The sequence below is a fragment of the Ursus americanus genome, chromosome 32, assembly GCF_024610735.1.
Source record: "Ursus americanus isolate L20-20 chromosome 32, mUrsAme1.1.p, whole genome shotgun sequence".
Classification (NCBI taxonomy): domain Eukaryota; kingdom Metazoa; phylum Chordata; class Mammalia; order Carnivora; family Ursidae; genus Ursus; species Ursus americanus.
In genome coordinates this window covers 20,663,727-20,679,503 of record NC_142158.1, presented here as the reverse complement: position 1 = coordinate 20,679,503, position 15,777 = coordinate 20,663,727, and the positions used below count along the sequence as shown (strand labels likewise).

The following is a 15,777-nucleotide window of genomic DNA, read 5'->3' as shown; positions in this document are numbered from 1 at the left end:
CATGTATGCTGGTCGTAGATCTACTTTTTAATGAATAGTTTCATTCACTACACAATCCGCATGGTCAAAATATTGTTACTATTATAGGTAGAGAGCATGACGGTGTTATTTACATAATAAAATGTCTGCCGGGTTTGGGCCGGGTGGGGAGTGGGGGGCGCTGGGTTTAGAAAGTGGGATATTTATGATGGCCTGGGGAATGGGAAGGACTCCTGCCAACCACCACTTTGCTCTGAACATCCACTATTATGTTTATATTAAAGTTTGCCCTGGGCTTTGTGGCAGTGTCATGGTAGGTTAAACGTCGTTAGAAACCGCACTGATGCTCTGAGTGATCCACGTACATAATATATTTACGAAGCACTGACTTAGCCTATCCACGCCAACTACGAAATAGGAGCCCATCAGATTCATACATGCAATTTATAGATGACGATAGATGTGAATATGTTTTGATAACAAAATAGCACAAAATGTGAACTAAAAGTTAGGAGTTAAACACTACATCAAAAACTAAGGATGTACTGTATGGAGACTAACATAACATAATAAAAAAATTAAAAATAAATAAATAAATAAATACTTTTTTGGTTATAAAATGGTTGTAAGACCAGTAAAAAGAACAGGCTGCATTCTCTTCTATGGCTAATATTCCATGGTGTGTGTCTGCCTGTCTGTCCATCCATCCATCCATCCATCCATCCATCCATCCATCCATCCATCCATCCAGTTACCTATCTGATCACATCTTCTTTATCATGGTGACAGAGGGTAACTATACTTAATCGTGGTGAGTACCGCATATAGAATCGTCGATTCACTTTGTCATGCACCTGAAACTAACATAACATTGTGTATATCAACTATACTTCCATAAAAGGGAAAGAATAGGCTGCAGATGACATAAATAAATTGACCTTTTAAACTGGAGATGTCAACTGTCACAGTATGAATTTGGCCATGATAAGATGAGGAAGCAAAGGAAAGTTGCATCCCACGACCTGGATTAGAGACAGATCAACGTGCTACACATCTCATTTTGGGGATGTCTCTCAGAGTGAATGATTCTGTTGCCTCCTTGTTGTCTGGCTTACACTACCGCCCATTCTCTAGGCAGCTCTGCCTCTCAAAACACACTCTTACCTCTTGGGGTTGTTGGTACTGAGAAGCCATCACAAGGAAAGTCCGCTGGGCCTGGAAAGCGCTATGCACCATCTCCGCCTGCGAACCAAGAAGAAGAGGGAAATTCAGATGTTTGAGCTTCAGAATAAAGAGTGACCATATGATCCAGCGACTCTAGCCCAAGGTACGAACCCCAAATTGAAAACATAAGTCCACACAGAATCTTGCTACTGGATGTTCACAGCAGCATTACTCACAGTAGTCAAGACGTAGAGACAATCAGAATGTTCATCAAGGGGGGAATGGGTAAACAAACTGTGATACATCCATACAATGGGATATTATTCAGCATTAAAAAGAGATGAAGTGCTGATACATGCGACAATGTGGGTGACCCTTGAAAACATGCTGAGTGAAGGAAGCCGGTCAAAAAAAGACCACATGTGTATGATCCCATTGATACGAAATGTTCAGAATAAGCAAATCTACAGAGGCAGAAAGGACACTCGTGGTTGCCTGGGGGCTGGTGGGAGAGAGGAATGGAGTACGAGGTTTCTTTTGGGGGGTGATGCTGGAATCAGATAATGCTGATGGTTTCACAACTTGAGGAATCTACTAAAAAAACCACTGAATTGTTCACATTAAAAGAGCGAATGTTATTCTGTAGAAATGACATCTCAATAAAGTTGTTAAAAAATGTCTGAGCCCCAAATACAATTGTTTTCAAAAGGTATTTCCTTCTGTTTTTGTTTGCAGTGTGCCCAAACCTCTTCTATGATTTCTAGTGGAAAGCTGTCCCTTACGTCGTCCCCATAAACATATGTTCACTGTGAGCCAGTGGCTTCTACCACTATTCATTAAGACAGATCTAGAGATTTCAGCGCTACCTGGACTACAGCCCACTGTCCCACCACAGAAAGGAGTCATGCAGGAGGGAATGTTTCAAATACATGGCATCATATTCTCTATCCTCACCCTCTACTTAGCCTTCACTATTAATTCTTTACTTTTTCAAATTTAAAAAGTTACAGAAGAGTACCAAGAAGAAAATAATTCCAAATTTTTGTATCACGCACAAATGACCATTTTGGCACACTTTTTCTAGCTCTTAAGAAAATTCACACAGCTGTTTTCATAAGACAAAGCATGATTTAGAATAATTTTTAAATGCAGAAAGTTACAAATATTAAGGTTTAAAAAATGTCTCACAATCTAGAAATAATCTGTATCAACGACAGGTGAACATCACTGTGCCACCTTTTAAGATACATATGCAGAGACTTTTAAAAGATGGGACTATACCCGAGGTACTATTTTTTTTTTTTAAGATTTTATTTATTTATTTGACAGAGATAGAGACAGCCAGCGAGAGAGGGAACACAAGCAGGGGGAGTGGGAGAGGAAGAAGCAGGCTCATAGCAGAGGAGCCTGATGTGGGGCTCGATCCCATAACGCCGGGATCACGCCCTGAGCCGAAGGCAGACGCTTAACCGCTGTGCCACCCAGGCGCCCCACCGAGGTACTATTTTTAAAAATAAAAAGTAAACATTGCAATTATGGTTGAATAGTAGAGATGAAAGAGAAGGAATTGGTAAACTTAAAAGTTTCTGCACTATAATATATTATTATGTTCTTAACGATCATTCTAAAGTAAAAAAATAGATAAAATATTAAGACATTGGAATAATTACGTATTTGCATTTTAAATTACATGGTACCATTTTTAGACAATGTTGATTGGCTCCTTACTGGCAAAGATGAGACTATAAGTACATTCCTACATTTTTTTTCTCTCTCTGACCCCCTATCTTCCATATTTTTTAGTTATTATTTTTACTTTGCTCAATTAATAGCATTCGTATTCAGGCTGTAACATGAATCCACAAACTTTAGGATAGGTTCTATATTTAAACACACCTCATGGTTCTTATCATTTTACCATGATTTCTCCATTTCTGGATTATTCTGATATTTTTTCATTGGCCAAACCTCATTATCAATTCTTTTCTTCAAAAAGATCTCAAAGCCGCTTTTAGTTCTTCAGGGTTGGACACCTCTCCCTGTCGTCTTTCTATTTTAACAGCATCTGGGCTGAATATTAAACTCCTTGAGTAACATTCTTCATCCATTTTCAGATAACATGGCACTAAATGTGCCAACAGAGAAATCTGAAGCCAGCTGGGTTTTTTTTTTTCTCTTGCAGAAAATTGGCTTTTTCTAGTTTGACACCTGAAGAATTATTTCTTTATCCTTGGGGTTTAACAGCTTAACCAGTATGTGTTTGGGTTTTGAGCATTCTGTATTATATCTGCTGGAGTAGGTTTGGTCCTTCATTCACTTCTAGGAATATTTTCTTGTATCTTTCAAAATCCTTCTGCGCCATTTGTTAGACTCTCTACTCAGGGACTCTATTATCTTCAGATTGTGTAATATTTGAATGTCTTCATATCTTGTAGATTCTCTCTCTGCCTTCAATTTCTTTGTCTTTCATCTGTATTTACTGTGATCATATGAATACTGTTCTCTATTGTGAGTTAACAGATTTTCAACAGGATCTCTTATATACATTCACCTAATTTATATCATTTCTGTATGAATGTTTTTGTTCTTGGTTTGTTAGACCTTCAATTTCCTTTGTATTTCACTCTTATTGTTTTATCACCTTGTCTTTAAGCTATTTAAAAATACTTTTATACTCTTTTTAATTCTGAGAGTGTAAGTTATCCTCTTATTAAGCCATTGTGAAGAATCTGTTTCTGTTCCTTACGTCTCATTTTCTTTGAGTGTGAGTCCATGCCTGCCCTTTGCATGCAATGTTCCTTTCTGACACATTACTTCTAGTTGTCACAAAAGTGATTCCATGAGTCCTTTGTTACCATATTACAAGTTGGTTTATTTTCCCTTTCAATTAAGGGTTTGTGCTCTATCAAACTCTTTAAGAGCCTAATGGAATGGGACAGCAGAGGGACGGCTCAGTGAGGTGTATATCCAGTCTTTATTGAGAATTTGGGTGCTACTCAATCTTCTGGGAATATCTTGAATATCCTAAACCATGATTCGTTTCACATCTTAGCTATTATAAATAACGCTGTGATGAACATAGGGGTGAATATGTCTTTTTGAATTATTGTCTTCATTTCCTTTGGATAAATACCCAGACGTGAAATTTCTGGACCATATGACAGTTCTATTTTTAATTTTTTGAGGAATTGCCATACTGTTTCTCACGGTGGCTGCACCAATTTACATTCCCATCAGCAGTGCACAAGGGTTCCCTTTATATCCACATCCTTGCCAACACCTGTTATATCTTGTTTTTTTGGATAATAGCCATTCTGACAGGTGTGAGGTGGTATCTGGTGGTTTTGATTTGCATTCTACTCATGGCTAGTAATGTTGAGCATCTTTTCATATGCTTGTTGACCATCTGTATTTCTTTGGAAAATGACTATTCAAGACCTCTGCCCATTTTTTAATCAGATTGTTTTTTTGATATTAGGTTGCACGAGTTCTTTATATATTTTGGGTATTAACCCCTTGCTTGATACATCATTTGCAAAAATCTTCTCCCATTCAGTAGGTTGCTTCTCATTTTATTGATGGTTTCCTTCACTGTGCAAACCTTTTGAGTCTGATATAGTCCCACTAGCTTATTTTTACTTTTGTTGTCCTTCCCTGAGGAGACAAATCCAAAAGAATACTGCTACCACTGATGCCAAAGAGTTTACTACCTTTGTTTTCTTCTAGGAGTTTTATGTCCATTAACCCATTCAGTTCATTAATCCATTTTGAGTTTATTTTTGTGTGCAGTGTGAGGAAGTGGTCCAGTTTAATTCTTTTGCATGTAGCTGCCCATTTCCCCAGCACCATTTATTGAAGAGACTGTCTTCTCCCCACAGTATGTTCTTGCTTTCTTTGTCATAGATTAACTGACCATCTAAGTGTGGGTTTATTTCTGGGCTCCCCATTCTTTTCCATTGATCTATGTGTCCGGTTTTGTGTCAGTACCATCCTGTTTTGACTATGATAGCTTTGTGGTATAGTTTGAATTCTGGGGCTGTGATACCTCCATTTATCTCTTCTTTCTCCAGATCACTTTGGTTATTCAGGGTCTTTTGTGGTTCCATATAAATTTTAGAATTATTTGTTCTAGTTCTGTGAAAAATGTCATTGGTATTCTGATAGAAACTGCACTGAATCTGTACATTGCTTGAGATAGTATGGGTATTTTAACAATATTAATTCTTCCAATCCATGAGGACAGTATAGCTTTCCATTTATTCATGTCATCTTCAATTTCTTTCATCAGTGTCTTATAGTTTTCAGAGTACAGGTATTTCACCTCCTTGGTCAAATTTATTCCTGGGTATTTTATTCTTTTTGGTGCAGTTGTAAATGGAATTATTTTCTTAATTTCTCTTTCTGCTACTTCATTATTAGTGTACAGGAATGCAACAGATTTCTGTATATTGATTTTGTGTCCTGCAACTTTACTGAATTCATCTGTTAGATCTAATAGTGTTTTGGTGGAGTCCTTAGAGTTTTCTATGTAATATCACATCATCTGCAAATACTGACAGTTTTACTTCTTTTCAATTTGGATGCCTTTTATTTCTTTTTCTTGCCTAGTTGCTGTGGCTAGGATTTCCAATACTACGTTGAATAAAAGTGAATAAAGTGGGGGGAAGTGACTAGTTTTTTGTCATTCCACTTCATTGACATGTTCTGACATTTGACAAATTTTCCAAAATTTTTACTGAAATGAACACCTTAATCTTGTTTCTAACTTTTCTTATTATTTCTCATTCAAGGAATTTTTTTCTACTGAGAAAAAAAGCTTCAGATCAAACCAAGATCCTTAGACCATTTCAATTTAAAACAACAAGTTCAATCATCAACATCATAGAATAAGTTTCATGAATATTTAAATGAGGGTGTATTTTCCACTTTGGTGTATACCATCTCCTTTTATTTGTTCTGGTACCCTGATTCCTAGGATTATATTGCTCAAAATCTCAAATTTTGGATGTTCCTTAGGGAGGAATAGAGGATTTTCAATATTTACTCTCCTGGAGGCCATTATGACCTTATGAATGTAAAGTTCTGAGCTGCGTGAATGTTCATCCATGCTTCAAAATGCGTATTTTCAGTGGTTCAGAAGGACTTTTGTCAGTCTCTAATGGCCACATTTCCAAAAAGAAAGCTATGAGATACAACTTTCAACAGCGTGGATATAAACAAAATAACTGCACTTCTCCTGGCCACAATAATATAGAGGTGTTGTGCTCATTTATGATAAGCCTTGCAGAGTTGACTGAATTATAGTTGCTATGGAATAGTAATTTAGGATTTCCTGACTTCTGTAATTAAAACTGCCAGCTCTGAGGGGTATTGACAATATTTTTGTAGTTATCCTAAGATGAACATTATCCATAGCATTTTTTACTTTCCCTAGAAAGAATATTTAGCCTCGTGCTAGTAGAGTAATTCTCTGGTGGTCTGATTAGCAAAATGGCCAATTTCATTAATTAGAGTCCTTCCCCAAACAGCCTTTCACTCAACAAGAAGTGTGGAGGTTGGAGCAGAGATTGGCTCAATACCTAGATACCTGCTTCAACTCTCCCTTTCACTTTGCTTATGTAGACAAATCTACAGAATCTACAGAATCTTCAGAAAGATTTCTCCCTCCAGTTCCCTGGAATTCTGGACCTAATTAGCAGACTGTAAACCACATTCATGTTTAACCTCATAGGTCCATGTTTCAAAGGATTTTCATTCCACACTTGAGATATTCTGATCTACCTGCTTCTACGGGAAAGTGCTGTGAGTCCCCTCAACCAGACAGCATCCTATTTAGAAGCAATTTTACTAAACCTGCTGAGTTCTGATAACTTGAAAGGGAGAATTTGGCTCACTCAGGCAGTTCAAAACATTGTGAAAGAAAAAGCCAAACGTAGGGATTTTCAGTAACAACAAATAATTGACGGTTTTTGCTGAGTTTGTCCATCACATGTATGCAGGGCTCAAAGAGCCTCAGTGACCTTTGTGGGTGTATATGTGCATCTATCTGCCCGCGAGCACGTGTGTGCAGAGAGGAAAGGGAGACTTTGGTAAGAATCAAAGCTACACAGTTTATTTAAACTCGATCAATTATCACTTAGGTAACTGGTATTCTTAGATAGATGGAATGGTGCACCACCTTGTTTTGTGAATTTTGGTAATCAGTTTAAAGCAAACCTCGGGACTAGCAGACACTAGCAAATAGGACTTATTTCCACCTAATCCCCTCAAGAGAGAACTGGCTCCTGGAGGAAGCCCAAGTGATCTCTAAATACTCATCAGATCTTTGCATTGTTTCACTGGGAATGCTACAGGCTGCAAAGTACTATGTGGATGAAAAAATGAACAGGTGCAACTGGGGGAAAAGGTGTAGGAGACATGGAGGAGATGAAAAAGTACCCAGCCAGGGTACCTGTAATGAAGGGATTTCCAGATCTTCTGAAACAGTATCATCCTTCTTCTTGAGACCCAGACAGTGAAGGGAAGGGGGTCCTCCTCTTCTAAGGTTAGGGGAATGGGCATCTGCTCTTTGGGTGCAATATGTTGACTTTGAGAAGCTCATAGTCAATACCATCCCCACATTCCTTCCTAATTAATCTGCCAATGCCCTATACTTTACAATTAGAGATACTGTATTTTTAGATTTTATTCCTTAGGGAACTCTAATCCTTCTAGATGATGATCATGTCATCTGCAATAAAAGACAGTTTTATGTCTCTCTTCCCAATTTGTATACCTTTTTATTTCTTTTCTTGCCTACCTGCATTTCATGGACTTCCAGTCTGATTTGAAAAGGAATGCTGAGAGGGGACATCCTTGCCTTGTACCTGATCTTAGTGGGAAAGCCTTGAGTTTCTCACCATTAAGTATGATGTTAGCTGTTGGATTCTTATAGATAGCCTTTGTTAAGTTGAGAAAGTTCCCCTCTGGTCCTAGTTTATTGAGAGTTTTTATTATGAATGGGTGTGGATTTAGGAAGTACTCCCTCTGCTTCGATCTTTTGAGAGAGATTGTAGAAAATTGATATAACTTCTTCATTACTTGTTTGGTGGAATTCACCAATGAACCTACTGGACCTGGTGGTTTCTATTTTTTAAAGGTAATTAGTTATTAACTGAATTTCTTTAACAGATATGGGCCTATTCAAATTATCTGTTCTTGTGTGAGTTTTGGCAGATGTGTCTTTCAAGAACTAGTCCACTTCATTTAGGTTATCAAATTTGTGGGCATGGAATTATTCACAGTATTACTTTATTATCCTTAGTTTCCATGGGATCTGCAGTGATATCCCCTCTTTCATTTCTGACATTAGTAATTAGTCTCCTCTATTTTCCCCCTTATTTAGCCTAGATAGAGGCGTATCAATTTAATTGATCATTAAAAAAAAAACAGCTCTTGGTTTTGTTGATTTTCTTTATTGATTTCCTCTTTTCAATTTCAGCCATTTTCATTCTAATTCTTATTACTTTTGTCTTCTTTTTCTAGTTTCCTAAGGTGGAAACTTAAATTGGTGACTTCAGATCTTTCTTCTCCTCTAATATATTTATTCAATACTATAAATTTCCCTCTAAGCACTGTTTTTACAGTATTCCCCCAAATTTTGATTCTTATGTCTTCATTTTCATTTAGTTCAAAATATTTTTAAGTGAGGTATAATCAACATATAACATGGTATTAGTTTCAAGTTACAACCTAACGATTCGATATTTGTATATATTGTGAAATGATCACCACAATAAATCTAGTTAACATTCGAGTTCAAAATAATTTTTAACTTCTTCTATGTGTCATTTAGAAGTGTGTTGTTTAATTTCCATGTATTTGAGGATTTGCCAGTTATCTTTCCGTCATTAATTTCTAGTTTAATTCCACTGTGGTCTAAGAGCAGACGCTGTATGAATTCTATTCTTTTAAATTTGGTAAGGTGTATTTTATGTTTAGAATGTGATCTATTTTGGTGAATGTTACATATGAGCTTGGGAAAAATATGTATTCTGCTGTTGTTGGATAGTTTATAGATGTCTATTATATACAGTTGATTGATGGAGTTGTTGAGCTCAACTATGTCCTTACTGATTTTCTGCCTGCTAGATCTGTCCATTTCTGAGGGAGAGGTGTTAAAGTATCCAACTGTGACAGTGGGTTAACACTCCCATGCATAGTGGCTTTGCAGTTCTGTCAGTTTGATGCTCTGTTGTTCAGTGTGTACTGTTATGCCCTATTAAGAACTGTTATATCTTTGTGGATAATTAACCCTTTTACCATTATGCAATGCCCTTCTTTATTCCTGGTAGCTTTCCTTACTTGGAAATCTGCTCTGTCTGAAATTAATACAGGTACTCTTGCTTTCTTCTGATTAATGTTAGCATGGTATATTTTCTGCATCCATTTATTTTTAATCTGTATGTGTCTTTATGTTTAAAATGGCTTTCTTCAAGGAAACAGTCAAAAAAACTAAGAGGCAGCCCACGGAATGGGAGAATATATTTGCAAATGACACTACAGATAAAAGACTGGTATCCAAGATCTACAAAGAACTTCTCAAACTCAATACACAAGAAACAAATAAACAAATAAAAAAATGGACAGAAGATATGAACAGACACTTTTCCAATGAAGACATACAAATGGCTAACAGACACATGAAAAAATGTTCAAAATCATTAGCCATCAGGGAAATTCAAATCAAAACCACACTGAGATACCACCTTACACCAGTTAGAATGGCAAAAATAGACAAGGCAAGAAACAACAATTGTTGGAGAGGATGTAGAGAAAGGGGATCCCTCTTACATTGTTGGTGGGAATGCAAGTTGGTACAGCCACTCTGGAAAACAATGTGGAGGTCCCTTAAAAAGTTAAAAATTGAGCTACCCTATGACCCAGCCATTGCACTACTGGGTGTTTACCCCAAAGATACAGACGTAGTGAAGAGAAGGGCCATATGCACCCCAATGTTCATAGCAGCATTGTCCACAATAGCTAAATCGTGGAAGGAGCCGAGATGCCCTTCAACAGATGACTGGATTAAGAAGTTGTGGTTCATATATACAATGGAATATTACTCAGCTATCAGAAAGAACGAATTCTCAACATTTGCTGCAACATGGATAGCACTGGAGGAGATAATGCTAAGTGAAATAAGTCAAGCAGAGAAAGACAACTATCATATGATTTCTCTCATCTATGAAACATAAGAACTAGGATGATCGGTAGGGGAAGAAAGGGATAAAGAAAGGGGGGGTAATCAGAAGGGGGAATGAAACATGAGAGACTATGGATGATGAGAAACAAACTGAGGGCCTCAGAGGGGAGGGGGGTGGGGGAATGGGATAGACCGGTGATGGGTAGTAAGGAGGGCACGTATTGCATGGTGCACTGGGTGTTATACACAACTAATGAGTCATCGAACTTTATATCAGAAACCGGGGATGTACTGTATGGTGACTAACATAATATAATAAAAAATCATTAAAAAAAATAAAAATAAATAAAATGGCTTTCTTGTAGACAACATGTAGTTGGGTTGTGTTTTTTTAACCACTCTGACAATCTCTATCTTTTAATTGCTGCATTTAGACCACTGACATTCAAAGTGATTATTGCTATAGCTGGATTAATATCTACCATATTCATTACTGTTTTCCATTTGTTGCCCTTGTTATTTGTTCCTATTTTTGTCTTCTCTTTTTCTGCCTTTTGTGGTTTTAATTGAGCATTTTAGATGATTCTACTTTCTCTCCTTTCTAAGCAGATCACTTAAAATTTTTTTCCTTTTTAAGTGGTTGCCCAAGAGTTTGAAATATACAACCAATCCAAGTCCACTTTCAAATAGCATTATACCACTTCACAGTAGCATAAATACCTTATAATAACAAAATAATCTTAATCTCTTCATCTTGTCCTGAATATCACTGCTGTCATTCATTTCATATATATATATGAATGTATGCATATATATGATATATATGTAAGCACACATAATTCAACACACTGTTTCTATTATTTTGAACAAATTGTTACATTAGATCAATCAAGAATATGTAACATAAGTTTTTATTTTACCTTCATTTATTCCTTGTTTGATGTTCCTCTTTATATAGATACAAGTTTCTGACCTAATTATATTATATTCCTTTTCTCTGAAAAACTTGTTTCAACATTTCCTGCAAGGCAAGTCTACTGGCAACAAGTTCCCTCAATTTTTGTCTGAGAAAGTACTTCTTCACTTTTGAAGGATAATTTTTCAGGGTACAAAATTCTAGGTTGGTAGGTTTTTTCTCTTAACACTTTAAATATTTCCCTCCACTCTCTTCTTGCTTGCATGGTTTCTGAGGAAAGGTCAAATATACCTCTTATCTTTGTTCCCCTACAGAAAATGTGTTTTCTTCTGGCTTCTTGCAGGATTATTTCATAATTTTTGATTTTCTATAATTTGAGAATGATATGCTGGGGTGTAGTTTTTTTGGTATTTATCATACTTGGTATTCCTTAAGCTTCCTGGATCTGTGGTTTGGTTTCTGGTATCAATTTGGAGGAAATTCTTGATTATCATTGTTTCAAATATTTCTCCTATTCCTTTCGCTCTTTAGTCTCCTTCTGGTATTCCCATTATACGTTTGTCATACCTTTTGTAGTTGTCCCACCGTCCTTGGATATTCTGTTCTGTTTTGTTTGGTCTTTGTTCTCTTTGGTTTTTGAAGATTCTACTGATATATCTTTTAGCTCAGAGATTCCTTCCTCAGTGGTGTGCAGTCTACTAATAAGACCATCAAAGTCATTCTTTGCTTCTGTTACAGTATTTTTTAATCTTTAGAATTTCTTTTTGATTCTTTCTTAGGATTTCTGTGTCTCTGCTTATTGTCCTATTTTGCATGTTTTTTCCACTATTGTCCTTTACAAATTAATCATAGTTATTTTAAGTTTGTTCTGATGTTTGCTTTGTCTCTCCAAATTCTGTTTTTTGCCTTTTGGTGTGCCTTGTAATTTTTTTTTTTTTGATAATTTTTTTTGATAGCCAAATATGATTTACTGAGTGAAAGAATCTGCTGTAAATAGGACTTTAGTAATGTAGTGGTGAGGCAAGATGAGGAAGGGTACTTTAATCCTACAATTAGGTCTTAGTCTTTCAGTGAGCCTATGCCTCTGGACTGTGAACTTCACAAGTGTCTCTCACTTTTTTTCCTTCCTCCTTGGATGGGACAGGGTGGATACAGTGAGCTGCACTTGATTTCTCTTCCCTGTGTGGAAGATTAGAGCCAGCTGGAGTTGAGGATTTCTCTTTCCAAGGTTAGTAGGGCTCTGATAATACCTTAACAGGTTATGCTCTGGTTAACTAGTTTCCACTGAGGACAGGCCTTGTGAAGAACAGAGTGCTCTGGCTAATTGCATCATGCTTACTTTCCCCCCTCCCCTTTGCCAGAAGTCTGAGGGGACTTTTCTTCCATATTTACTGTGGGAACCTGGTTGAAATGCTATACATTTATCTCCCAATGATGCAGGGGACGCCAACAACTGGGTCCTCCTGGAGTTCTTAACTCTCAGAGCTGTCTGCACTGAGCTTGCAACAATCCATCAGTGACAGTTCAGGTTGTTTTCCTATCTGAGCACTGGTTCCCATGGCAGTTTCACTCTGGAGTCTTTGCTCCAATAGGCTGAAATTCTGTGTATCACCTGTTTCTCTGATCCTGGGGACAGCAGTTTGCCCTGTGTCCTCCCTTCTCTCATAGATCCAAAAAGAGTTGCTGGTCTTTTAATCTGTTCACCTTTTTACTTGTTGTTAGGATGGTGTGGTGACGTCTAAACTCCTTACTCACAGAACCAGAAACTAGAAGTCCTTCTTCCACTTTTTTTTAAGTAAGAAAAAAATTTATTCTGTTTAAATTTTCAGACATTTTTGAGCTTCCATCCCATCTTCATCCTCTTGGTGACAGAGCATCTCTTCATCACCTGCTGTATTGATATTTACATGGAATTGCAGATATGGTGTGTGGGGGGGGTTATGAACACAGAGGTGTTATGAACACCTACACGCGAAGGGCTTGGGGATAGTTATGTGGTGGAAAGGGTGATAGAACGATGATGATAGGGGGTTACTAAGAGACTGGGATAAAAATTGTATTGTACTTGGATTGTTTCTGTTTGTTAAAATAGCAAAGTTTTATGCTTCTATCCTCATTACATGAGATTTTATTCTTTGTGCTTATTATTATTTTCTTTTTCATATTTATCTTGGGGTGCTTGGAGGTGCTTATGGAGATTTTGACACAGGGAACTAAAGCAACACTCAAACCGCCCCTTTATGTTGTCACAGCCAAGAATAAAGCATACAAGGATGGGACGTTTCTTCACTATGACTTCTTTAGTTCCCATGGGCCTTAGGTTATTCTGCATAAGTCTGGGGAACAGCCTTGCCTCTTCCCAATGTGCCATTAGGAAAAAGCATCAAGCAAGCCAGCCGAGTTGCCATTAATAAGGAAACATGTACATCTGTGTTTGTTAAAACCTGTTCTGAGGGCAAATCTGTTTGGCTAGTGATGTAGTTTAAAGCTAAAAATGAAGAATTGAGAAATCAGATTGACTATTTGTTGTTGAACCTCAAATTGCCACAGTGACATGGGAGAAGGGCCAAGCTTTGCTTGGACTATAATTGGCCCCATCATTTCAGTCAACATCCTAATGTCTCACCTGGACTACCTGTGCCATGTCAGTGCCTGGCATGTGTCATTTGTCCTTACACATATGGCTGTCACAGATTACAGTGTTGATTCTAACTTACCGAGGAGAAAATAGGACTTTGAACAAAGTCCTTATGAAAAACATATGCCATGATATTGATGGCAGTTATCTCTGAGTAGTGAAATTATGAGTGGATTTGTTCTCTTCTTCATACATTTGTTGTCAAATTTTTCTTCAACAAACATTAAAATTTTATTATCAGGAAAAATATGCAAAAGATATAACTGAGTAAAGCAGAAATGTATGAATGAATGTCTCAATCAAAATGTATTTTCTGAGTACCTACTAGGTGCCTGGGTGCTACCAAGTTTAAATGAGGGAAATGGGTCATGAATACACAGAATGGTTAATGAACGTGACTGGTAAGCGTTAAGGTGCTAGATGTACAGAACAGACAACAAACATTCAATCCTGAAAGGAATGAATCATTGATATCACCAACCCACGACCAAAAAGGTAAGCTTGACAACAGTTGGCTAGCTTGACAACACACAGAAGCATTCTCACTAAAAGGAAATGTATTCTCTTTTGAAGAAAAGATTTCTTTCTAGAACCCAAGAAGCATACTGCTTCGAACCCACTCATTTCTAGCTATCATTCCCATTCCCCTTAACGTGGCTCTCCAGCCCTTCAAGACAACAGAGTTCCCTAAAGCCTATGACTCAGACACAGCTGCCTTTTTCAAGTATCCAGTGTGCATGCAATAAAATGGAGTCTAAATTTACAGTCTGACCAGGGGAAGGAAGCAGTAATGTCACACTCCACTTATTTAAAAATATGTTTGCAATGCTCCGTTAAATCATAAAGACAAGTTAATTTAAAGACTGGCCCACTCAAATACCAAACAAGTTCAGTCAATTTCAGGCTCTGCCTTTGTCAAAGTATATATCAAAAGGGCAATAATTTTATATTAGATAATTGTTATAAATTAGTATTTTTACTGGCCTTACAGTTGACTAATTTTCCCCCCAATAATTCCACTTTCATTGGCAGAGAAGGAAGGCATGCTTATTGAATAGAGCTAAATAATTTTGCAGTCTGGAAAGCAAAGATGAGTAGGTAGATTAAGAATGTCAATGTTAGACTACCAGGCACAGTTTATAAAAAAAGTAATCATTCAGGCACTGATAATAAAAGAGGTTTATTCTTCATTAATAGGATTGTTGCCTTGGCAACTTCCAACTCACATAAGTATTTACATAAACCCTGGTGCATAGTTCTGACACTAGGGAACAGCTCCAACGTGTCCCTTCTTACATCCATGCCTGAAATCTTTTATTATACGGTTCAGCTGCCTTAGTGGTCTCAGTGAAAGTGACTCAACACTCAACCAGCCCCACCCAAAACACATCATATCCAGTTCCAAAGAAGGAATTGAAATAAATTACTTGGTACGTCAAGTAATATGTAAAAGAACTGATAGATGGTTTTCTTTCGCAAAAAAAGAGATTATTTATATGGGGAAGAATAGCTTTGCTTTTATCTCCCTGCACATCCAGCAGAGGGCAAAGCATTTTTAAAGAGTCAATATCATGAATATTCATGTGCATTCAAATCATGCCTTGTTTCCCTAAAATTCTTATTTTCCTAGTTCGTAATTATCGCCAAATCGCTTAAAGCACTTTAAGACACCGTGAGAGTATGAATCAGTACCATGTATGTGTGTGCGGGGTGGGGGGAGAAAGGGCAGGAGGAACAGGAAGTATTAGGCAGTGTTTGCCACTGACCTAGTATCTCCAATTGTAGGAATTTTCTTTCGGAAAATAATTATACAATAATAAAATTATATTTGTATAAGGATATCCACTGAAATTTTGTTTCTAATGGGGAAAAATTGAAAACAAGTCAAATATTACT

At 37.1% G+C, this 15,777-nt stretch overlaps 1 protein-coding gene across 1 annotated transcript in view; it reads right to left on the bottom strand.

Annotated features, from left to right (window-relative positions):
• Positions 1-15,777, bottom strand: part of CAP2 (cyclase associated actin cytoskeleton regulatory protein 2) — a 129,794-nt gene that overhangs the window by 71,780 nt on the left and 42,237 nt on the right. The window contains exon 4 of the mRNA XM_045811669.2: positions 1,144-1,221. Coding sequence (XP_045667625.1) covers positions 1,144-1,221 — 78 coding nt within the window. The remainder of the gene's footprint in view (positions 1-1,143; positions 1,222-15,777) is intronic.